Source organism: Centruroides vittatus, unplaced genomic scaffold, assembly GCF_030686945.1.
Source record: "Centruroides vittatus isolate TY-2023 unplaced genomic scaffold, ASM3068694v2 contig_970, whole genome shotgun sequence".
Taxonomy (NCBI): Eukaryota; Metazoa; Arthropoda; class Arachnida; order Scorpiones; family Buthidae; genus Centruroides; species Centruroides vittatus.
In genome coordinates this window covers 416,541-444,145 of record NW_027122643.1, presented here as the reverse complement: position 1 = coordinate 444,145, position 27,605 = coordinate 416,541, and the positions used below count along the sequence as shown (strand labels likewise).

The 27,605-nt window shown below is 32.2% G+C and overlaps 1 protein-coding gene across 1 annotated transcript in view; it reads right to left on the bottom strand.

Moving 5' to 3' along the window:
• LOC136985462 (diacylglycerol kinase theta) overlaps positions 1-27,605 on the bottom strand; it is a 208,707-nt gene that overhangs the window by 110,722 nt on the left and 70,380 nt on the right. The window contains exon 3 of the mRNA XM_067282751.1: positions 24,120-24,222. Coding sequence (XP_067138852.1) covers positions 24,120-24,222 — 103 coding nt within the window. The remainder of the gene's footprint in view (positions 1-24,119; positions 24,223-27,605) is intronic.

Genomic DNA, 27,605 nt, shown 5'->3' with positions numbered 1-27,605 from the left:
TACAGTCAAACCTGTTTTTATGCGATGGATAAACCGCATAAAAAAAAAATTGCATGAAACTTCACGAGTGGCTATAAAAAATAGTTTTCGCAACACAATTAAAAAAATATTTTTTTTATGCGGTGAATAGAGACCGCATAAAAAATGTCTCACATAGAAAATAACTCGTTTTAAAATCGTAGTCTTAGTTTCTAAGGAAATTACCTTCCTCTTCGCTTTGTTTTTGCCCTTATTCATTTTCAGGGATTATGTCTAAACATAAAATAAAAATCCTAAATTTTATATCTAAATAGAAAAAATAATACAGTACATTTACCTTCAATTTACGCTTTGAAATGAATCTTATCTTAATGGTCCAGGAATGTGAAAGCACTTTGAAGGTTTAATTAACGTAATTAAAACACACGTAAAATTTATTGACAACAGATGTCAGCACTTGACTGCTTTGTCTTGTCTATCGTCTGTTTTACATATTTTTGTCCAGGTGGTATTTTGTTGACTTAAAAAATATATTATTTCATTTTTCGCATATTCATGCAATAATATTACTATAATAAGTTCATTTATGCTATAATAAGTTTATTTAGCTATAATAAGTCAACGTGAGACATGACAAAACGCATAAAACTAGTCGCCAACTGTACTGCACAAATAAAAAATTGCATTAAAAAAAATCACACAAAAAAATACTGCATAAAAACAGGTTTGACTGTATTCGATTGGTCGAAAACTGTTTTGAAGAGACTTTAGGCTTGAGAATGGACCCAGAGTGTAGTTCGAAAACGTTTGCCGTAGGAAATTAAATAGACTTTCACCGGTTATAAGGTTTATGATAGAGTTATGTTTACAACCCGGTGTTTATAGGAGTTTATTTGTAAGAGTGACAGTTTGTTTGTTTGTGAATTCACAGCAATGCAACACTTGGGCGATCTGCCTAGGAAAAAATGCCTTTCAGGAGGTCTTTTTAAGGGAAACTGGCCCCTATTTAGATGTTATAGATGTGGAGAAAACCCAGAAAACTCCACATGGCCAGCCTGTCCTGGTGAGGCATGCACTTACAACCAAACTTCCACTGTTCAGGGAACGGAACCACTTGGCCACTGGTGGGCCCTAATAAGAGTGACAGAAAATGTACTTTTAAAATTCTGACCAATGTTGCCACCTGCTTCTGGTGGAACTACCCTGACAGCGCCTTCGTTTTACCCTAGATTACCCTAACTTAAGAAAACTCACCGAGCTCAAGCTCAACTATCATTGAGCTCATGCTTGGATTAAAAAAAAAAATAAGACGAGCAATTCTATGATGCAGATCCCTGTACTACTATCATGAATTAATAATCAGAACAATTCTTAATTCATTGTTTTTAAAAATCTTAATAACTAAAATGTCCTAGGATTTTTAGGCTTTATCAGAAGTATTAATTTACATCTGATATGGAGAGTGCCAATGCCCAATAGCATAAACGTTGAGAAATGCAAAATCTGACTTGGATGTAATATAGTGTACACCCATGTACCTAGCACCAATCTGCTTTATTTCTTTAGCTTTTGTTGTTCTATCCTAAAACTCTCCATTATAGGGGAAAACAGAATGGTTTTAAGGTAAAATTTTTTCCGGTGAAGCTTGTGATGCGATGGGTAATAGCATCAGATCAAAGGGCAGTTTTACCCTAGATTTACCCTAAATATAAGACTACCCTAAACATTACCCTGAGAGGTTGAAATTACCCTAGAAACGGCAGCACTGATTCTAACTTGCAAATATCTCTGGGAAATACTAGGTTTGCCAAGTCCCTAACTGGTTTAAAACTGGCATGTGCATTGTTCAGTTCTTGGCTGTAAAATGACATTGCACATGCCTCGTACAGTTTCAAATTCAAACCAGTCAGGGACTTGCATTGGAACAAACCAATTGTCTGGGTCAGCAATTTTGAAAAGGTGGCTACACTACACATAAGTAAGTGTTGTCAAAGCAGATAAACTTGTTGACTGCAAACATTATACCACAAATTTTCAAGCAAGTTAGAATGAAAGGGTTGATGGTTTCAAAACATCAATTGCATGTAAATCAACAATTTCCATTTGTGTAGATTACCTACCTCATCTATGTCCACTTTTTTGGGAGTTTAGAAAAAGTAAATGCCATGTCTCATGTTTAAAATCTGAAACACCTAATGAAAATTCCTCCTAAAAATGTTAAAAAACTTCCAAATATTTATCTTTTGGCCTTGGATTCATGTGTACCAATGGCTCAGTGGATCAAACCATTGAACATTGGTAGTTGGTTTTACATCTGATTAACAGACTGATCATGTGGAATTTTCTGCTGTTCTTTACATAACTAACACTTAAACAGGGGCCAGTCCCAAAGAAAGTCTTTCCAAGAAGCATCCTCTTGACAGATTTTGTTTTGTGTTACCTTACTGGATTGATTGTCCAATGAAATTCCTGACTCTATTGATTCTATTGCAGTCTTTCATATGGATATGTGACTTAAAATACATAATATGTTTTGTTAATTTTTATTTCATTTCAAACACTTTTCCTTCAATGTAAAGATCCAGTAGTAGTTTCCTTTTTTTTGCAATTTTTGTTAAGCTCACTAAACACATTCATAATGTCCACTAATAAAGTTGTATCTATTTTTCTCTTTTATGAAACTTTTAATTTCCTTCTGTAATGCAATGAATCTTTTCAGTACCTCACCCTGACTAAACTGACTGATGAATGATGCAATGAAACATTGCTGGCAGAGTATTTTCTTCTTGTATTACCACATTCTTTATCAGTACAACACCAAGTCTTGTGACCATACTAATTTCTTCTTCCATCAGTTGTCACACTTTTTGGATTTTTTCAGTCAAGTCCTAGTGAACTAACATTTAAAGTGTATTTGAAAAGTAATATATTGTCCTAGGCCAGGATTCATAAAAGTGTCATTAGTTACAACTGTTAGACTTGATGTTACTTTTCGGAGATTAGTAAAAACTAGTTAGACTTGCGTAACTGGTAACAAAGAAACAAAGACACTGTCTTGACTCACAGAAGGTCAGCGTTGAAAAAGGGAGAGTGAAACGAGGTCACTATCACCAATGGCTTCCCAAGGAGTCAACAGCGCCACCAACCTTTTATTACGTAACAGAAAAATGTTTACAAACAGTCACCGTGACACAATGCATTGTACATAACGATGTCATATAGCATTTAACAATAATTTTAATTGTTAATTCCAACAACAACAATATCATATTCTCACAGCCTAGTTAAATATGACAAATTTATGACATATTGTATCTGCAAAACACAAAGCTCAGCATAACTGGATTTACTATTTATGACAAAATATCAGTGATCCAATTTTGAGAGTATACTGTCTCAATTGATAAGAAGATAGTCAAGAAACTTTCAAACAGCACAAGTTGTCTCTGATGTGAGTTTTGGTGATAAAAGGAAAGAGAGAAAAAGGAAGTGTCATTTTACTTCTTCCAAAATACAGGCTTTAATAGATGGAGTTGAAAAAAAGAAAAATAACAAGCAATTATTTATTGTGACATTGTCACAATGCCTGGCTGCAATGTTTAATCATATTTTTAATTTATTTAATTTAAAAATACAGTGGTGCCTCGTATAACGTACGCCTCGAATAACGGACGCTGTGAACAACGAACTTTCTGTTTGGCCGTTACGTGACTCGAGCAACGGACTGGCTGTGAACAACAGACTTTCTGATATAATTGGTGACTGCACCATGGGTGCGTTTTTTAATAGCGGTCGCTGTGCATCTCCGCTACTACGGGAGTGCGCTGCTGTTTGTAGGCATTTAGGAATGACGGTGAAAAAAAGAAAGATGGCAGCGCCTGCACTATCGATAGTATCGTGATGGAGGAATCTATAATTCTAAACTATGAGCTTTTAAAGGCAAAAGAAGGATTCCAATTGTAAAATTTAACCATAAAATGGATTTTGTTGAAAGAGCATTCAAAATAGCCACGAAAAAAGTTAGAATGCCGGCTGCCATTCGAAAAAAATTCGTAAAGACACTTACATCACTGCATGTGCTAACTTGCGCTTTCACAATTTCTAAATTTTCATTCATAAAACCACATAATGGACCCGAAAACGAAACTATCTGAGCCATGGAGGACGCCATGTTGCTTTCCATCGTAAACTACTGCTACAAACGCCGTTTTTGCCGTTCAACAGCACGCACTCCCACCAGAATTTAGAAACGCGTTCCGCAGTAATTTTCAAACGGATGTCGCTCGCGCAGAGTTACGCGGAGGAATAAAAGAACGCACCCCATGTTCATTTTTTTATGATACAGTACGGTTATTTTTATGCTGCGGAACGAATTAGATGTTTTAACATGTATTTCTATGGGAAAATGCGTTTCGTATAACGGACGTTTCATTTAACGGACATGCACCTGGAATGAATTAAGTACGTTATATGAGGCACCACTGTATATCCTCTTCACCTCAAATAAGTAGTGACTTGCCCCTGTACATCATACTTTTCCTTTAACAATAGAGCTATGTTGGTCATCTATCTAATACCTTTCAGGGGAAATTTTTGAATTGAAATAACATGACTTCCAAATTGCATTGGAAGTTCGTATATAGTTAATTGGAGACTCATGCTCTAAGGTTTCCATATCTGGTCTTGTCTTTCATCTATCTAACTTTGTTCTTGAGATTAAAGAAAAACAGATGGACGAACAACAGTGGGAATTTATAGGTCTATAATAGGTCTATAATGTTTCAAAATGCTGCCCAATAATAGAAGGAAAAATAGACCCAGCTGTTACTTCTCGAAGAAAAGATAATTATTGGAGATTAAGCCTAATTTGAAAATAAATGAATAGTGTTAGTAATGTATGTAGAAGCATAGATGAAATTTGACATAAATGAAGAGAGTACAAAAGCATTTCAAAGCAAAATGGTTAGTAAAATTTTTATATAATTCATTATAATAATTCTGTTTATAATTTTAACATGATTAAGAGAATAGTATGCCAGACATGAACACCTTTCCAAATGAGGTTTCAGTTCCTCAGTTAAATTAAAAAATGTTTCCCTTGATGCTCAAGAGCAGCAGATTAATTACATTAACAAAATGTCTTTGATCAACAGACACAATAAACAATACATTTTTGATGAACTATGTAATTTGTCAATCCAGAAATCTAACTACTCATAGGTCATTTAAATTACAATTTTTAAAAACATATGTTAACAAATTCCATATGTGCTGTTTAAATCATAGTTCATCTGTTTGATTTTATGTAAAGAGTGTGCACTATGATTTAAATGGAATGTTTGTAATCTGTTAACATATTACTAAACTCCATCTCAACACCAGAAAATAATAATAACTACCTCTTAACCTATTACCGGTGTGTAATCCTTCTTCGTCCAAACTCGTAACACAAATAGGTGTATACAAATGTTTTCGAACCACAAACGTCTGTTCTTCCTCAGATAATACGAATTTCGTAGGAACTGCCATTCGAATCACTTCAAATTTGTCGAAATTATGTTCAAATTCACGTTTCCCGTCTACGTAATACTGACGCATACGCATTAGTTGACCAACTCAACTAACATAAACTATCATTCATAAGGGCCTGCCACGCTAGTGAAAGCGTAATCTCGTCCTTATAATTAATGCACCGATTTTTCTTAAGGCTGGCTAGGTATATGGTGGCCGCCTCCAGCCATTTGATATGTTGTGGGTGCCGTGCGGTGCGGATAATTCTGGCTTTATCTAATTCTGGGTGAACATCAGGATCAGATGCGGATGCGTACGTTGCCAGCGCTGTCGTGTTTCTTTGCTTCTGAATATCCGTGGCGTGCTCTTTAAGTCTAATCTCAAGTGATCGTTTGGTGGAGCCCACATATAGAAGGTTTCTGTCCCATCTGCTATCCATAAGCGGCACGGTATAGACTCCGGCCAGCTTATCTCTATTCGGTTCATCTTTTCCATTGGTCAAGATGTTAAATAACGTCGCGCATCTTCTGTACGCAATGCGTAGGTGTTTTTTTTTCGCTATCTCACCATATAGCTTTCGGACATACGGATTATACGTGATCGGGATGATCTTGTCCTTATCCAGTCTTCCTTCCCTTTGCGGTAGGTCTTGAGCTGTGCTTTGGTATCGAAGTATTAATTTGTGCACCAGCTTTCTGTACCCATGTTCCGACACTACTTGCTGCGTAAGCTTTAGCTCCGATTGCAGAGCTCGCTGTGTAGAAGAGTGAGTATGCACTCTTCTGATTAGGGCTTTAAATGGAGCGACCTTATACAGCGGTGGATCACAGAATACAATAGGTATATATATGTCTTTATATCCAGACTTTCGGTACGCTGCTGTGTGGACAACATCATTGTAAATAAAAGATATGTCAACGATATTATCATCCCATGGAAAGTAGTACCGAGCATCGCAGCCTTTGTCGGCAATATGAATGATAACGCATACAGATTAACCTTAGAAATAGAGCAAGCGCACCACGCCAGTATACACTTTCTGGATATTGACATCAGGATAAAAGACTCTGTAATCCGCACAGCAGCGTACCGAAAGTCTGGATATAAAGACATATATATACCTATTGTATTCTGTGATCCACCGCTGTATAAGGTCGCTCCATTTAAAGCCCTAATCAGAAGAGTGCATACTCACTCTTCTACACAGCGAGCTCTGCAATCGGAGCTAAAGCTTACGCAGCAAGTAGCGTCGGAACACGGGTACAGAAAGCTGGTGCACAAATTAATACTTCGATACCAAAGCACAGCTCAAGACCTACCACAAAGGGAAGGAAGACTGGATAAGGACAAGATCATCCCAATCACGTATAATCCGTATGTCCGAAAGCTATATGGTGAGATAGCAAAAAAGAAATACCTACGCATTGCGTACAGAAGATGCGCGATGTTATTTAACATCTTGACCAATGGAAAAGATGAACCGAATAGAGATAAGCTGGCCGGAGTCTATACCGTGCCGCTTATGGATAGCAGATGGGACAGAAACCTTCTATATGTGGGCTCCACCAAACGATCACTTGAGATTAGACTTAAAGAGCACGCCACGGATATTCAGAAGCAAAGAAACACGACAGCGCTGGCAACGTACGCATCCGCATCTGATCCTGATGTTCACCCAGAATTAGATAAAGCCAGAATTATCCGCACCGCACGGCACCCACAACATATCAAATGGCTGGAGGCGGCCACCATATACCTAGCCAGCCTTAAGAAAAATCGGTGCATTAATTATAAGGACGAGATTACGCTTTCACTAGCGTGGCAGGCCCTTATGAATGATAGTTTACGTTAGTTGAGTTGGTCAACTAATGCGTATGCGTCAGTATTACGTAGACGGGAAACGTGAATTTGAACATAATTTCGACAAATTTGAAGTGATTCGAATGGCAGTTCCTACGAAATTCGTATTACCTGAGGAAGAACAGACGTTTGTGGTTCGAAAACATTTGTATACACCTATTTGTGTTACGAGTTTGGACAAAGAGAGATTACACACCGGTAATAGGTTAAGAGGTAGTTACTGTTAGCATATTTTTTTTAAAATTGTAATTTGAATGGTATATACTCAACTTGAACGGGACTTTTTGAAATGTTGAAAGTATTTAATACTTCCACTCAAAAACTTACTTGAACTAAAGCTACTAAAAAACTTAATAGCCAGCAGAGAAGTTAGGAAGTGCTAATATTTTCGCCTTTGTTGAACAGGCATCATTAGGCAAACTAATCCCCCAATTGCTGAAACAACGGGATTGTTATAAATGTGTTGTAAAAAGGGGAGGTGACATAAGAAGAGAGAAAGGGAAGAGGAAGGATAGTAGGAATTTATAGTTCAAAGAAAGACTTCCATGCTGTGGAAAGGAGTCAACATTGCAAAAATTAATAGCAGTATTATTGCAGGTGGCCTTATAAATCATCATCCAAAAGACACATCACTACTCAAGTCTATAGGAAGTCTACACACCACCCAATTTTCATCCCTGCCCCTTCCCATGATCTGTTCACTTTCAAAATGGCCAGGTTCAAGATCTTAATTCTTAGGGCCTTCACCTATTTATTGGTCATGCATGACAGAGGTACAGAGCTCCTAATAATCACCCAGTATGTAACTGTGCATGGCTATTCTCCACAGACTATTAAAGACCTTATACATTGTCTTTCCTCCACCATTTCCACCTTGCTGAAAAATTGCACTGAGGACACAGTTTATAGGACTGTCACTTATGACAAGAAGCTAGTCCCCTATACAAGGAAATATCCAAGAAAAATAACTTTTGTTTAGCCTTCCATAGAAGTCCCTCAATTTCCTCCCTCCTCCACAACAATAAAGACCATTTGAACATGTAACTCCAACCAGGTATCTACACTATCCCTGTCACCGATCATAGATCCAGCTGTCACTTAGAATACATAGGAACATGCCCAATAAACACCTGCCTCAAGGAACATCAGACTTCTAGCAGAAAAGGATTGGCCAATACAGCATTGGCTATCTTTGCCTCTGACCCAGACATCGATGTGGACTTTGACTGTGTATGCCTCTTACATTGTTCTTACACAACTGTTTCTCATTGTTCTTATACAACTGTTTCTCAAACATCTTGAGCAGGTGGAAATTTATAAGGCCAATTGCAATAACACAGCTATTAATTTTTGTAATGTTGACTCTTTCTCCACAGTGTAGAAGTCTTTCTTTGAACTATAAATTCTTACTATCCTTCCCCCTCTCTCTTCTTATGTTACCCTTTTATATTTCCCTTTCTCTCTTCTTATGTTACCTCTCCTCTTTATACATGTACAGAGATTGCCCTGAGGTACATGTGTAAAGAAGACCTGTTTCAGCAGCTGGGGATCAGTTTGCCTGATGATGCCCATTCAACATGGGTAAAAACATTAGCACTTCCAAACTTCTCTGCTGGATATTAGAATTTTTAGTAGCTTTAGTTGAAAATATTTGTTTGTAATTAAACATTTGCAAATAAACAACTTTAATGCTGAAAGACAGTTTGGTTTATTCTTAATATAAGTTCGGAGTCATTAAAAAGAATATTTTTAATACAGTCAAACCTCATCTTATGAACTTAATTTATTCCTAAAAGTTGTTTGGAAACCGATTTGTTCTCAAAACAAAACAAATTTTCTCATGAGAAACAATGTAAAATGAATTAATCTGTTTCCAACCCCAAAACAAAACCTTTCTTTTTTTTTTTTTACCTTTTTAGGGGCCGTCCATAAATTACGTAAGGGCGATTTCAGTCATCTAGACACTACCCACCCCTGTGTAAGAAACCGTAATATTTTCTTTGATCCCACCCTCCCCTTCCATATCTTACGTAATATTTAGGCATAATTTTATAAAAAGATTTTAACAAAAATAAATTTTTTTAACGAAACCCTAAAACCCTAGATCCAAAATATATAATTATTAATTAGTTAATTAATATGTACTATTATTTATAAAAGACTATGTGAACAAATTTAAAAATATAAAAATTTAATGAATTCGAATAAACAATTTATTTTAAGAACTTTATTTTTTAATTTATTAACAATCTTTTTATTATCATCATCATTAATCAACATCATAATATTCATTTTTATATTAATTTTAATTTTCACAAAAGGACGCAAAATACTTTGACAGATTGACTAGCACATGTAAACAAAAACATCATACAAAATAAAACAAGAGAGAATAGAAACCACATTCCATTGCCATATTAATTACACTTTGGCTAAGGCCAAGAAAATAAACTACATGCTGCTAAAATGTGCTAGGTGCACCGGGGGACTAAATCATAAAGCTTATAAAACTCTATATAGTGGGGCAATACAACCAATGCTACTTTATGCGGCCTCTAGTTGGGGTCATGTAACTAGTAAAAACTCAGTAGCAAGTAAATTACTCTCACTTCAAGGACAGTTTGCCATCAGAACTTCAAAGTGCTGCAGAACTGTTTCTACTAATGCCTCTCTGATTCTAACAGAGCTCCTTCCTTTGCCACTATGTATTGTAGAAAAGGTTCTAAACTACTACATCAGAACTACAAACATCAAGACTCAATAACAGTCTCTACTCCTACCTACGACTGTTCAAATGCTACTATATTGCAATTACCCTATCTCTGATCAAGGATAACCCAAGGATGACATCAAATGTACCCTGGGGATAACCCTGTAAACAAGGTTATCCCCAGGGTACATTTGATGTCACCTGCTTCCTCCATGGATAACCATGAAGACATTAATATCTACACAGATAGGTTCAAAAGCCCCCTTCATGTCTGCTCAAGTATCTGTATTTTTCTCCAACATGACATATTTTGCCCAAAATATGTTAGAAGGTACAGATACCCCCACATATCAAGCCGAAGAAGATGCTGTCTTCCAAGCTGTTCAGTGGGCCACTTCACTACCAAACAAAACTCTGTCTATCAACATTTACAGTGATTCTTAGTCTGTCCTAAAAGCTCTATTAAATCTCAATTGCAATAGCAATAAAATCACATATATCCAGCACCATATTAAAAATCTTGTAAATAAGATAACTTTTATGTTTGTTCGTGGCCATACTGGCATACTAGGAAATGAAAAAGCCAACTTTGAGACTAAGTCAGCTGCAAAGGACTACACTCACATCCCTCTCTCACACAGCAGCCTTAAAAGTTATATTTATTACAACCCTATGCAAAAGTGGAATCAACAATAGTTTAGCAGTAAAACTGGTAGAATCACTTTAGAAGACTTTATTTTCCTAGTGTTGAATGCAGGTTCTCATGACCACTTAGAGATTTAACGTTTGCTACTGCTCAACTACTTACTGAGCATGTATAACCCAGCAGAAACTGCCTCTTGCTTTTGGCTCTACAGAAAACCTACACACCGTCAACCATATGATCTATTATTGTCCAATTTACAATCAAGATAGACTTATTCTGAAATTAAAAATCTTTATGCTTGGTTTCAGGTGGCCATATCCATTCGATAAGCTTGTTCAGAAGCCACTGTTCAATGCTTTTTACAATTATGTTCAAAAAATGTGGAAGATAAGACTATTTATAATTTCTAGTTTTACATTTTAGTTCTCACTAAAAACCAAATACTAATTTATGTTTACTTTGTATCATGTATTTTGGTTTATGTATTCTTAGTGTTATACACTCATAGGAGTAATGCACTTATTCAAATAAAAAAAAAAAAAAGAGAGAGACAACTACACGGTCTTTCTCCCATGATAAAAAATGTGTCTGCTAGCGTTATTATTCTATTATGTCACACTTGATAGCGTTAGTACAACGAGCATTCTTAATAGAAACCGCCAAATTAAAGCCAAATTGAAAACTCCACCACTCAACAAAATCAAAAAATAAAAATAAGAATATTACGCAAGACGAGATCTATTACCCCCTACCCGAGTAAGAAATCGTAAGAAATCCTTGACCCACCCACCCCAAAATACTTTACATAATTTATGGATGGCCCCTTAGCTGTATTTCATGCATAGAATGCATAAAAAAAGCAATATAATATCATATATAATAGTACTTTATCTATATCTATACCTATATTTATTCTATATATATATAGTTTTCTTTAATATATATTAAAAGCAAACTGTTCAATCACTGCTACCTGAAACTAACACTTTACAAAAAAGTGTTATAAACAGAGACTCAACTCTCACTGCCAAGATGAAATATAACCAAATCAATCAAGATGGACAAGTACTTTATCCACACTTTCCGAAATATTGTGTTTCAATTGATTTGATTTCAAATTTAATTTTAATTTAATTTTATTTTCAGTGTAAAGTCCAGATTTTAATTATTATTTTATTATTTTTAAATTTAATTATTAGTTTTAGTTTAATTAACTGGCTACCTAGTATTAATAAATATTAATGTTATAATATATATATTTATATATATTATATAAATTTTTGTCATTTAATTTAACTTAAGCATATTTCAATGCAAATTCTCAAATGCTATTTATATTATGTAAATGTAGACTAACACAGTTTTTATTAATTAATTTGATTTAAATTCAACTGTGGCACGTACCAAAAAACAAAAATAGTATCTTTCCCACACATGCATTGAAATGTAATTTAAATAGTTTAAAATTTAATTTAAACGTCATCAATAAGTCGTTATGTGATGCGAGGCAATCTCAGCACCACTAACTTCCAAATTGGTAGTCCTGTCATTGATTGGTCAATGACAGGACTACCAATTTCTGTCTGAGCTGTCAACTTCCTTTAATATAGGAAGTTGACTATTGGTAGCTGGCTTTGCCGAGTAGCATATGTGGAAACTGAGTTATTGTACAGCAAATAGAGCAAATATAGCATTCAAAATTTTGTTCATAACAGGGGCTTTCATAACCCAAAATTTGACTGTATATCAAAGACACAGAGTGCACAGAAACCTCTATAACTACCTTCAAAAACTCCATAAAGGGTTCTGCATTTTACAAACACTCCCTCGGCTAGCATGTTACATATGACATATGAAAAATGCCTCCTCACCTGCTCCTGCCATTCCAAAGATGTTTGCTTTCACTAAGGTGCATACATAAGCCTGGCACCCAACCATGTCCCGTTGTGAACAAATCCACTTCTCTGTCAATATGCATTGAAAGAAAACTCAATCATTATATTACTGACAACATAGAGTTACCACTGTACTGTGAACAATCCTATAAAGTTAGTAGAACTCCCGCACAACATAGGGCTTGGCAATGAAATGTACAGTACATTACAGTCTGAAATTCTGAGTTTCTCTATCCATCAATAAAAATAGAGCCTTGTTTTTGCAAGCTTTCTGTTCAAACATCTCCAAAACCCTGAAAAAATTCCATTCAAACATTATAAAACTGGAAAATTTAGTTTGTCACTCTTCATTCTTTCAATTAGAAGGCATAGCATATTAGCAAGGCAGAGAAGCCCTGATGGGGTGCATTTCATGCCACACTGTGCACATTTCATGACAATTTTCATTTTTAGGTTTGGTGTTCTATTTTTAGAATACACATTCAATTCTATCTGCGTTTCTTCAAACCTGAAGCTGACTGTTTAAAATACAAGAAAACCTTTGTTTTGTTAAATTTATACATTACTTGCTGGTTTTTTGGTGTTTAGGAGTTTTTATTACCCCACAATATATATGTTGCACAGAAATGCTAAGGACCTTTGTGATAAACATCAATTTCCAAGGTTTATTCCTTTTCCCTGTTGGAAAACAGAGTCAGCTAAAAGTTGAAATATATAGGGGCTATAGTTGGAATATATAGGGGCTCATTCCTTTAGCCATAGATTGAAAGAACACCTAATATCAATCAAAAAGGGTCACACCATAACTACTTTGGCAGTTTGTGCTACTGATGATCAAATTCAAGTGCACCTGGATAAGGCACATCTCATACATCACTCCAGAAACATCAACTATCTCAAGCACCAGGAAAAACAGGAGATATACAAAGCATGTAGAAAAAACATGACAATTAATTACAAAGACAATAACACCCTTTCACAAGTGTGGAGGGCCTTTTTTGAATCTAGAAAATTAATTTTTTTAATTGATTAATACCACTATTTACACTTGCTTTACTAACCAATCAGATGCTTCCTTGTTTTTAAAATTTTGTTTGATTTCTATGTTTGTTTTTAGAACAGTTCTGACAATGATTGCTAAAAGCTAATTTCTCATTACATTTTACATTACTTTTGCTGGAATTTTAGTTTTTTTTTTGTGTGTGTGTTATACTTTATGCTTAGTATGTTTCATAATCTGAAATTTTTCTTAAATGCTACTATAGTAATGACTTATCTTGAAGCAAAATAAAGAATTATTATATATTTAAGCATTTAATCAACTTTTCCTATTAATGATGTTTCTACACTCTAGCATCATTCTACAAAAAGAGATACAGATTGTTAATTATAAATTATGCTTTTTATATTTTTGTAAAATTCATTTCAGGTCATTCAGTCTTCCTTCATTTGTACTAAAAATTTTATTTCTTTATTAGAGTATAGTTTTTAAAATCATAAATTTAATATAATTTACACATTTTTAATTTACAATAATTATTTTCCTTTTACTTACTTATCCCCCATTTTACTTTCCCAGCTGTTATGTATACATAACAAGGAAAAGTATTGAAATTCTGTCAAATTTGACCCTCCAAATGTTTTGAAAATCTTCATGTTTTGAGACTCTAAATCCAAAAATAAAAAAATAAAAAAAACAACACAACAAGAAAAAAATTCCATGAATGTGTGTGTATGTTGATATCTATTTTGTTTAATATCTCAGGATGAGGTAAAGATTAAAAAATAAAATTTGGCATGGTAGCTTGCGTGTAAGGGACATTGATTTTATTAAATTTTGGTGATTAAAGATTGATGTCATGTGTCATATCTTGAGACAGGTTGAACTTAATGATTTTACTCATTATTAGCATTTAAAATTTTTTTTATAAAACTCATCACTACCCTCAAAATAAAGTTTTTCACCATTTTATTATAATTAATAATATAAAAACTTTTTTATAACAAAATCTCATAACAAACAGCACCACACACAATTTTATTTATTATGATTAATAATACAAATATTATTCTTAAAATAAAATCTCATAACAACTGGGAAAGTTATATAACTGGTTACTAGTTTTTTTTGTTAAAAATTAAATATGCAATTCAAATTAAACATTCAAAAAATTATATTTTCAGAATAAAATAAATATACAAATGCATTATTTAAAAAAAAAGTAAGTTTTGATCATTTAGTGAAATGTAATTTAAAATTTTTGTGAGTTAAAAGGTTATCAAATATGAAAATATAATTAGAAATTAGTTAATTAAAAATATAAGAAAAGTATTGTAAGAAAGAATTTTTATTATTTAATTTCATATCAGTAATTTAATATAAAAAATGTTATAATGCAATAGAATTTCATTATATGAACCTCATAATAATGAAAATTATGGAAGTTCAGTTGGAGAACTTATAGATTTTCCCCAACCCAACTTCCGTAGGAACCTATGATAAAATTTTTCAGTTGTATGAACATAATAATTAACGTTCAGTTTAATGTTCAGAAATTTCAAATGTTACTGTGAGCTGAAGTTGGTCCAAATAAAGGTCTGAAAATGTTTCTCCCTTAATTAAACTTTGATTTCTTTGAACAGTAGTATTTTCCTCTTGTAACACAGTGTAATGCTCCTTTTTTGTCAGTACTGTGATAATAGAATTCCTACAATTTTGACTTCATTAAAACAATTTTGTTACAACTTCTTTCCATTTTTTTAGTATTGTCTTCCAACTGGTAAACAACTCTACTCAAGAAGAGGGGCAAACTCAAAAGTTATTAATGTGTTGCAGATGCAGTAATTTCAATAAGAGTTACAAGTTGTTATAGACACAGGTGTAAAAATGACTGATTATGCATCTTAAGGCCTGAGGGTAAAATGCACCAAGTAACATCCAGAGAGAAAAATGTTTTAATTAAATTTGTTTAGTAGCTGTATATATGTTTAATAGGTGGTTGTCTCTTTAATCCGAAAACATTCGGTAGACTAACTTACAGCTAAACAGGCTTAAAACTTTTTTATTGGTTCTTCATCAAATGCATTTCGGACCAGTTTTATGAGTCCTGGTCCCTCATCAGTGCTACAGGAAACCAAAGGTTTTCTATTAACATGGGTGACGCGAGTACGTACATAATAAGATTTACAAAAAATTCCTTAAAAAACATTTTTAACTAAATACATTTTTTATACCTTTTTAGTTAAAAATGTTTTTTAAGGAATTTTTTGTAAATCTTATTATGTACGTACTCGCGTCACCCATGTTAATAAAAAACCTTTGGTTTCCTGTAGCACTGATGAGGGACCAGGACTCATAAAACTGGTCCGAAATGCATTTGATGAAGAACCAATAAAAAAGTTTTAAGCCTGTTTAGCTGTAAGTTAGTCTACCGAATGTTTTCGGATTAAAGAGACAACCACCTATTAAACCTATTATTGAGAAAAATGTTATTAAGCCATTCCTGGTCAGTCCTCTTTGATAAAGCAAAATGTAGGAAAAATCTAATTTCCAGGTGTGAGTTAAATTAATGACTTCAGAACTAAACTATTTTATTTATATAAAATAAGAAAAAGATAATATAAGCAACATACCATATTTACTCACGTATAAGACAATCTCGCATATAGAACAAGGTGTGACTTTAAAGATCAAAATAAAGAAAATTAGATTTATTAATACAATTCTAATTTTATTTCTTTTAATAACAAATAAAATATAAAATGCATGTAAATGCACACATTGTCCTGCAAAAATTACTGGCATTTTAAACTTTAAGGAAAAATCCTGTAAAATTGACAACATAAGTTGTTCGTGTAAGAACTGGACAATATTGGGAACCTTTTTTTGCCAATTCTTAACAGTTGAATCCACTCTCTGTCAATTACACTTATGAGTTTTGCTCTGAATTTTGATTTCTGAATAATCGTCTGTTTTCATGTGGGAATAGATTAAAACTTATATTGGGCTACTGTGTGATTTTGGAATTCAATTCAAATGCTTTGCTTTTCCTATTACTATTCATCTTTACTGTTGACAATATACAAGAATGATTGAAACAACCCAGATAAAATACTTTGTTTTTAAACACCAGAGGGTGAGCATCCGGTAAAAAATGCAAATACAGAGTTCACAAAAATTATTGCAAAAACACAAAAAATCCTTTGCATCATCGTGCGTATAGGATGACCTAGCTTTTTGAAACAGTGAAAAATGAATAAAAACCCTTGTCTTATATGCGAGTAAATACAGTATGTAACATCGAAGTATCAAACACAAATTCGTGTTAATAACAACCACTTGGCTTTTTTCCACCTTTATTTAGTTGATAGACTGGTTGAGGTACGCAAATGTTCTTTTCTTCTGTTCTTTCTGGTGGTATTCGCCGTTTCTATAACAATGGCTATTGTTGATTTTTGTGAAACCGTGTTGTATTATTCTTCGAAGTATAAAACACAAATTCGTGTTAATAACAACCACTTGGCTTTTTTCCACCTTTATTTAGTTGATAGACTGGTTGAGGTACGCAAATGTTCTTTTCTTCTGTTCTTTCTGGTGGTATTCACCGTCTATCAACTAACTAAAGGTGGAAAAAAGCCAAGTGGTTGTTATTAACACGAATTTGTGTTTTGATACTTCGAAGAATAATACAACACGGTTTCACAAAACTCAACAGTATGTAACATCTTGTTTCATAAGTGGATTTCAAATTTAGCAAATTAGCTTGCTTATTAATAATTTATATATACTGTATTTTTCATTACAACAAATTTTCAGTTTAACAAACATTTTTGAAGGTCTCCTTAAATTCATTTTAATAAAATTCTCCTGTATATAGAGAAAATATTTTAAAGAAATGTTTTTAAACAAAAACTTTTTTAAAAGTGAAATTGAAAATTAGTTTCAAAATAAATGCTTACTGCTAGATCCCTGATCCATTTGAGTAGTACAATTAACTAAGAAGACTAATTACTGTTCATACCATGCTATTGCTGTCTCTAATGCAGCAAATGCCTTGGTTTGCATCAGGCTCAGTTTGCTTTGTTCTAGATTGTCATCTTTGTCTATTCCATTTTTAACATGTTCATTAATTTCACTCATACATGAACAATCTCATCAATGGTTAAGACTTGAAAGCTGCCATTAATATCTGCATCAATTACCAGCCATTCATAGATATCTTCATCACAATCTTCAAATTCAGGGATTAATTAAAACAAGTTTGTATTGATAAATTCATAGATTTCTTCATTCTGAACAGTTTCATTTGAGTCTTTCAGATCTGAACAGAGCTTATTCCATTCACTTTCCAGATTGTCAGTACTCCTAAGTTTAAGCTAACATGTGGGCAGCAGTCCTTCAGATTAAGCTGTCTACAAAAAGCAACATTTCTTTGTCATTTTTTTTTGCCAAGAGTAAACATTGTAGAATTTGTTTTCTGTACATCCTCTTCAGTTTCTCAATGATGTCTAGATCTATTGGTTAAACTAACTGTTGTGACACTTGATGGAAGATATATCATTTCAAAGTTGTTGTCAATTGCATTTAGCACATCAGCTGATGTGCTAAATGCTCGATGACATGGTGTGTTATTGAGCAACAACACTTTGCCTTGTTTTCCTTCACATTCACAATGCTTTTTAATGCTTGGCATAGAGTCGTTAACATACCATTCACAAAAAAAAAAAAAAAAAAAAAAAAATATCAAACTTTAGCCACACATTTTTTTTGCCTTGTAAATTATAGATATACAGGCATCATTTTTGAAATAATAAGGATTTTTAGACTTTCCAATCACTGGCAATGATAATGAATGAGTACCACCAGCAAACCAATGCAATGATTTGTTCTTCGCTAACTTTAAAGCAGAAGCTGTGGACTCCCATTTGAGTTAAAAACAGTAAAAAACAGCAGAGCATTCCAGTTTATTTCAATTTCACCTGCATTGTATACATCATCATTGAAATATCTGTTGCTTTCTGAGAATTTTATGAATCCTTCCCTGACTTCATTCCCTGTTTTCAGTGGTGATATTTGGCGGGTTCGCACGGGTTCGGCCGAACCCGTTGTTAAAATTTTCAGTTTCCCGAACCTTGTTAAACACACGGAACATTTCTCAGTGGGTTTGTTTTTTTAAAAAAATATATTAAAATATGCATATTATACTCTGTAATACTACTAAACTAGAGCCTTATACCCCGTTCGTACCGAGCATTTCAATCTAGATTGTGAGCAAGGTCAGGGAGTATGTCTTGGTGCGATCTCTCTCAACCGTTTCAATCGAGGTTTAATCGTGATCGATTCAAGAGAGTTCTTGATCCAGTCATAAGAGAGATCCCAGAATGCCACGCGCGCGAGATAATACAAGATAGCTGTTGAACACGTGTCGGGCTATGGACAGCGAAAGAAAAAGTATAATGTATCTCGAGAGATGATGACACGTGTGTATTTCTAGAAGTGCCATTTTGCGGTAAAGATTACCCCTGCCTAAAAGAAAAAAAAAAAAAAAAAAGGTCTACAGCCCTAAAATATTATCGTTACCTACCCTTCACCCACGGCTCGTTACGTTCCAAGTACGCCACTGATTGTTAGATATACGGTTGCAAGAAAAGGTATTGTATTTATTTCTATTCAAAACTTCCATTTTATTTGTCGGTAATTGTCAGGGAAAAATTTTCTGCTAGCGAACCCCTTGTTAAATATTTCGAATATCACCACTGCCTGTTTTGTTGTTACAAGATGACAACTTTAATATAAAATCCTCTTATGCCATATCATGACTTGAAAGTTTATGAACTAACAATTATTAGCATTGAAATCAGGGAACTTTCATGTTTATGTTTAACATCTTTCCATTTAACAAAGAGTTTGATATTGACTCTCCATTCCTCTTATAAAGGAACATATGCATAGTCAAATGTTGTGCCATTTGCATTTTTCATTGTTTTTTTCTTAGATCCATCATCATCAAAGTCAAGTCTGAGAGCAAATTATAAGATGGCTTATTAATCAACTTTTATATCTGATATCACCACCTTTCCTAGGTTATAGTTTCTAGCTAAAGAAATCATTTTCTCCTTGTCTAAACATTTGATGGTCTCTAATTTAGATTTAATTCTCAATGAAAGTATCATAAAAACCAGAGGAAATGATGCTCATAAATAAAAATTCACATATTATAACTCAACTAACAAGTTTAATAATTAATTTATTAATTTAGTTAAAAATGTTTTTGCTTTATTAACCTTGTTACTGGCGTTATAAGATATGAACTTTATCCATTGTCAGTACATTGTTTCCTTTTAGTTGATGATGCCATGTATGCACCTGCAAAAAATGACTGCCACAATTCCACAAACTGTGTGCAAAAGCAGTACACAACACCTCACTAAAGAGTATGAAGAGCTTTCTTTCTTCTATAACTTCCAAGTATTTCTCCTCTGTCATCACAGTCTTCTTGTCATCATTCTGCAACAGATCTGCCAAAAGTCTCTCTAGCTAGTATGATCTGATTTCTTCTAAAAATTCTAAGAGTGAGACTTCTTTATTTAGTTAATCTTTGTTTGCAAGTAAGTGTTTGACATCCTTCATTTACAAGTATAGTAACATAACAGTGTTATGTATCACGTATCATTCCCATGGCCCGGAACACCTGTCAAAAATTTTCTGTGCATGGAAAAAAGCATGATTGAGATAACTGGAAATCAGATAATTGGAGTTCTACATATTAACATATCTTAGATATCAATACATTAAATTATAAATGCAATATTTAACAAACAAAACATGACTAAATGGAATAAATATAGACTAAAGACTAAAATTAAATATACAGGGTGTTGATGTCATACATACTGTGAATTTAAGAAATGATAGATATCAATGAGATGATCATTTTTTATGAAGCAATCTAGTGTCAAAAATAAAAATTGGCAGAGCTAAGATCTGCAGAACTTTTGGATGTGCTTGTGTAGTTCAACCTGCACTTCAAGTTTTTCATTTTAGGATATTATCAAAAATTGCTAGGAGTAAGACCAGAGATTAAGGAAACTGAGAAAGTGCTGTTACGCTCTTCTTAGTTAGATATTAATTCGTCATGACAACACTCCTGTGCATTGGTCATTTCTTATCAATGAATATCTGAATAAGAGCACAAGCTGCAGGAGAAGCTTACGTTGAAGGTAGTTAGTTTAAAAGTTTCTATACATTGAGTAATAAAATTTGTGTCAAAAGTTCAATTCATTTTTTACTCTATCTTGTATAAGATAGTTAAGAAAAAGAAAATGTGAAAAATAAATAGAACAATGAAGAGAATATATTGAAAAAGTAGTTATAAAAAGCAATGGTAATAAAAAAAAGAAGTTTATAGACTATTATTGTTAGTATTGTGCAACCTTAGAAAGAATCACTAGTTTTATTTCAATTAAACACTTCTTTATATTTTTTAGAATGTTATTTTATTCCAAGTATAGTATATTTTGCTTCAAATTCTTTATCTTAAAAATAATACCAAAATTATATATTACTTTTTCATCATAAAAACAAATGTCATTAACTGTAGTTATAATGGGTTTAAAATGCATTTTTCTTTTTACAGTTATCCTTGACATTAATATATTTTATATTTTCATATCTTATATTATACTTATATTCAGCAGCATGTGGTGACAATTTTCAAAAAAGACCAGATGCAAAAAAAACCATTTTTCATACATTGTAACAATTATTATTTAAACACCTGGAAAAAACTCATTTTATTTGCAAATTGATTTTATTTTCCAGGCTCTGTTATATATAATAAAGGGAAAGTATGGCAATCAGACAAAAAATGACCCTCTTCTTCAAGATTTTTACATTTTTGGATTCAGGGAACCTTGAAACATTAATAAATACAAAAAAATTTGGGATTTTTTCTGTATATATAATGTTAGTGTATGTGTGGGAGCAAGATTTTGTTCACCCTCTTTGAAACTTAATTATATGGTTGTGGCTGAAGAAGGTCTATTGAGGACCGAAATGCATTCTACTAATAAAAATCTTAATTTCTCAATGTGATCTTGGAAATGTGATTACTTGGCTTCATTGCAGTTTAATAAGCCTCGCATCTCTATGTACTGTTTAATTGAGATAATTATTAAATTAATAAATCCTGTGTCTTGTCAAAAATCTCTGATATTTTGAAGTTATGTATTAGAAAGATTGATGCTATTAAATTGTGGTGTTAGAAGGTAGAGGGGATGGGATCGTGTGTCATATCTTGAGTAGGGTTAGACTTAATGACAATTTTAATTGTTATTAGTACTTACAATTGTTTTTATAAAACCATCTCTACCCTCAAAATTAAGCTTTTTGCCATTTTATAATAATTAAAAATATAAAAAGTTTTTAATAATAAAATATAACAGATCCACATACAGTTTTAAATGTTACCAGGAAAGTTAAGCAACTTGTTGATGGATTGTTTTTTCTTGGAAACTTAAGGTTCCAAATAACATTTTAAGCAGGTGATCCAAAATACAGCATGGAAATTGTTGATTGTCTTAACTCTGTTGTGACAATTCACTTGAATCAGCTGCACCATTCACAAATTCAAACTGCATTATGTTTTGCTGCGAGAGACCTGCTTTTCCTAACGAGCCCCCTTCCATGTTGAATTCAAAAGCTTTCTAATCACATATATAGTCTTTTAAGTAGATTCACACTTTAGATGAAAACTTTTAAGTGTTTTATGATAACAGATATACAAAAATCATTCATGCAATGTTGTTTGCAATAAGCAAAGGAAACAAAATTTCTTATTACAGAACCACCTGGACGTGCACAAAACACAACAGTATAACAGGAACACATGTCTGCAAGCTAGTCCTGTCAACGAGTCAACTAAAGAAGCCCTGAGGGGGTGTTTAGATTGATTTGTGGCCGGATGGGAAACATACACAAAAAAATACATATTTTTCAAGTGAAAGGTTTTAAATACATATGCATTAAAAATAATATTCATACAGCATTTCAAGGAATTTAGGGGACTAGCCTAGTCTCCCTAGTCCATTCTTGGCATGCCACTGGTTATATTATACTTATAGCTCTTGCTAATTTAGTTTCCATTCAATTTCTGAAAAAATGGCTCCTATTCTCACAAAAGATTATTCCAAGTTAATGATATGTTATTGGTTTAAATAAACCTTGTTTGCTATTATAAGCAATATAATTCCAATTCAATTAAATTAATGTCATTTATGTAAAACATTATATATATTTACTCTGGCATTGATTTTATGTAATTTTCTTATAATGATATTATAAGTAAAAATGTGCTACCCAAAAGCAAAAAGCTTTCTTTCCATAAAAACTGAAAATCTATCTTTTTGTACTGTAATTTGAATATCACTTATTTCTTCTAGTAGTCTCTGTACACAAAGCTAGAACTAATTCAAAATCGTAGGCACAAAAAACCTTTCACACACTATTTCTAGCAGACAAATTAATGAGCACAAACGTTTTCGGCCGAAAACGTTTGTGCTCATTAATTTGTCTGCTAGAAATAGAGTGTGAAAGGTTTTTTGTGCCTACGATTCTTCTAGTAGAAATTGCACAGTGTCTTATTTTGGAAAGAAATTTTTTCTCAACTGGATTGCAGTTTTGGTAGTTGAAAGTATTTTAAGTGAGTAAATCTGAACAGCTCCATGACTTCATCATTAAATTGAAAATCAAGTTGTGCACTTGTCATCATGCTTAATTAATATCCTTTATTAATACTGTTCAATATTCTGCATGAAAAATGTTCTGTAATAATTATAAAATGCTTTTCATGCTAGATATTGAGCTGTATTGATAAAAGATACTAATTAGATATGACAAAAAGTGCATAACTTGATTTTCAATTTTTATAGAGATAGAGCTTTTTGCCTTTGAGTGATACAAATTAGATTTACATAAAAAAAATTTATCTATCTTAAATAATACTAGCAAGTTTTGCTTAATTTTTGTTACAGATATTAGAATTTTTGTAAAAAGTGCATAGAATAAATATTCAGAAAACCTGTAAGAATAGAAATACCATTTGCACTTGGCACCATGTTCAAAATGATGAGAAAAAATGCTAAATTTAGGAATAAACAGATTTTTTATTCAGAAAAAGAACGAAAACATTTTTGAATAAAAAATTTATTTTGGTTCCTGAATTTATCACTTTTTATCATCATACCTGTAAGAAACGTACATTTATAATATATAAGATATATCAAATAGCAAAACATGGTAACTTTAAAAGATTTTTCAAAAGAAATCTAATATAAATTTTTTATTAAAAAAAAAACCTTTTTAAATTGCAAAGAAAAGAATTACAAATTTTAGGAAAAATTATATTAAATATATAAAAGTTTTATTAGTTTATTTATATTAAAATCTAAAATAAATTAATTTAAATATTCAGTAATTAAGATATTAAATTTGCATTAAAATACAAGATTAAGAATTTACCTTCACATCTCACTGCACAACTATCTTCAATTCTTTTTCTGCATACATTGCAAAATTTTCGTTTAAGATGCCCAAGTTCACTCCAGCAATGTGGAACTGGATTCTTGTATACAGAATTTTACATATTATTAATATACTAAAATTTAGAAAAAAATTTAATAATCTATCAAAATCAATTAGTTAGTCTACACAATTTATATGAATAAAAGTAAAAATTATCTCAGGATGGAATACAGAATTCAATAGAAAACTGAATACATAAGAATACAATTAGTAAAACATGTATACTTTATACAGTGACTATAAGTCTTTTATTTATGAGTCTGTTAGATTTATTTTTTTTCTAAAATGACCATTTTGTCCTTTATTTTGTGAACTGAAATTTGATGAATTTTTGTGTATTAAAAGTTATGTCACTAGTGAAAAGATCTAAGAATGTCAACAAAACAATAAGTCAACATAGATAGGTTGAAATTTTTTAATATTTCACAGATAAACACGTATCTTTTAAAACCATTTTAAAAATTGTTGAATTTTGCACCTTGAATCCTGGATCTAATGGTCCCACAGAATGAATATTTTCATTAGTGAACAATATGTGGACCAGTAAAAAAAATCTAACTATGAGAGTTGCCTAACTTTTCTGGCTGTTAAAAGATTTTTTTTTAATAAAAACTCACAAGTTATTAAGCAAAAAATAAAATTGTATATGGTGCCATCTGTTATCAAATTTTATTTTAAAAAATTTATATGTTTAATTACTATAAAATGGCAAAAAACTTTATTTTGAAAGTAGAGACAAGTTTTATAAAAAAAAAGTGTAAATGTTAATAATGACTAATAAAATCTTTTTTTTTGTGCAAGTGCTTTCGATGTATTTGCACACGTTGTCCTCAGGCAGTTTGAATAACAAAGAGAATTCGAACGAAATATTTAAAATTTTAAAAAATTAACAACATTAGCTGTTTTGGAACAAAACCTTTTAAGAACAAGTATAAATTTTAAATAAAATATTTTTTTGTAAACATGTAAAACTGATGTGCATGCGCCTTAACATACATAAAGGTAAAAACCAATCGGAAGAGCACCATAAGTGTATGTTACATTAAAATATAAAAACATGTAACATAATTTGAAAACACATGTAAAATACATGTAATGTATATTAAGATAACTTAAAAGATTGATGCGCATGCATCTTACTCTATATTGGAGGTGCAAGAAATGAAAGTGGAATTATTGTTGCTTTTTTAACCGTTTGTATAAATTAGTCCAAACTTTGGGTTATTTGAGGGTAGGGGACTTGCATGGGGAGAGCAGCTTAGTAAAGAGGGCCTCCCAAATAAACAGCAAGCTCCCCTCCTCACAGCGTCTGAGTATCGCCACCTGATTCCAAAGTGCTGTGTGGTGATGCTGTACCACCAATTTGGAAAGTTTGGTATTGCAATTGCCTATTGCAACTAAACGTTGGTGTTCAGATATGCAAACAACCAGCATTCTGGTGGTTGCACCTATATAATAGGTGTATAGTCCTGATATTGGGTTTTGCAGGGGAATGGAGTAGACACCAGATTTTTCCAGGGTGGAAAGAGTATCCCTATCATTACACTGCTTACCCATAGCCCCAAGCCCGAGACGAGTCTTGTGTAATGATAGGGACGCTCTTTCCACCCTGGAAAAATCTGGTGTCTACTCCATTCCCCTGCAAAACCCAATATCAGGACTATATACCTATTATACAGGTGTGACCGCCAGATTGCTGGTGATTGGATTCAAGTTGCCACATCGAAAGACACATGGAACTCTGGGTACCCTCTTTCCTAAAAATTCTTCATTCCTCCTTAATCTTGCTCTATCTACCTGTTCTCTCTGTTTAATATTAATTAGGTTAAGGATTTCGATTTAAGGTAATTATATATGCGATAAAAGTCCCTGTTCTTTTGTATGTGCCATAAGTGTAATATATGTAATCCCTGTGTAGTGGTTGAACAAATTTGTAACATAAGACACAACCGCGTAAAGAAAGACAACATTCGGGAACTGTACCAGAGTTAGGACCTGGATTTTTTTTCTGTTCAGACTCAGAATAAAATTTTATTCTTTTGAACTATACCTTTGTCATTATTCCAGTTGTGCTGAAGACCACAATGGTCATCATAACCATACTTATTCTTATGTAAATCAATGAAAATTTTAAAAAATCTCTTATCTGTATCTTCTTAGAATAATGAATGCACAAAAATCTGCAGAATGTAATTTATAACAAAGTAAAATAATAGCATTTTTATAAAAAAACAAATAAATGAAATCCAAATAAGAAAAACTGTTGCAAAATTAAGACTTTTTAAGTTCAACTGTATTCCATACTGCATAAGACAAAAAGTTTATCATTAACACCTCAAATAATGATACAAAAAATATAAAGCTAAAATACACAAATATTTAAGGACATTGATAAATTAATATTCTCATCCTTCTTCTTTATTTAGTTTGGAGAACATGTAGGAACTTGTTTGGTTTTATCAAAGAAAGTGATTTATTTAAAAATATTCTTTAAATGTTAAACAAAGATTATATACATATAAAAGCATTTTAAAGTTAGACATGATAAGTACAGGTACAATATTAACCAATAATTTCCTCAGTGTAATTAATATGCTAAATCCTTTCTTTTATAGAAACTATCTGGAATTGATTAAGTGTTTTAACACTAGACACAATGAATTTAATTATTTTCAATTCAACAACAAAAGTTATTTTTATTAAAAAGGATATTTGATTTTTTTACAGTCAATTTTTCAGCACAGCTGTTAATCAAAAAGTTAATAAAGATCAGAATGATTATGATACCATTTATCATGATTTTATATTATAGTATGTTAACAATCAGGAGTAAATACCCTAATAAAAATTACAGAAGAGCTAAGAATATAAGACAAAATTAAGGGAAAGGTTTATTTAACATTAAGCAGAAAAGTAATGATTTGAATCTATGGATATGAATTGTTAATAAATTAAAAGTATAAGAAGACTGATTAGTCAGAATAGCACCCATTTGCACATCTACAAACATTTAAAAAATGAACAACTCAATAAAAATGACAAAACATAATTTTAAAAAAAATCAATTTTTCTTTAATAATTATATTTTGTAATTAAAAAGTTTAGCTATTTTTGAATATTTATTTATTATAAATAATTGTAATTCTGAACATTTTAATGATGAAAGAAAAAATAAACAAACACTTTACAAATATATGATCTCATTTTAATATATTTTAATAATTTTCTTTTTTGAATAGTTGGGAATGAAGATGAGACAAAGTGATCCCAAGAAATGTTTTTCCCAATAAAGCATTGACTCCTAAAATTTGTAGTGTTTGTCTTTTTTCTTCTGAAGTCACAAGAAGTCAGAATACTTTGAAATTAATCTAATGATGAAAGATTAATCTCTCAAAAATGTTCAATATTAAAATAAACAACTTC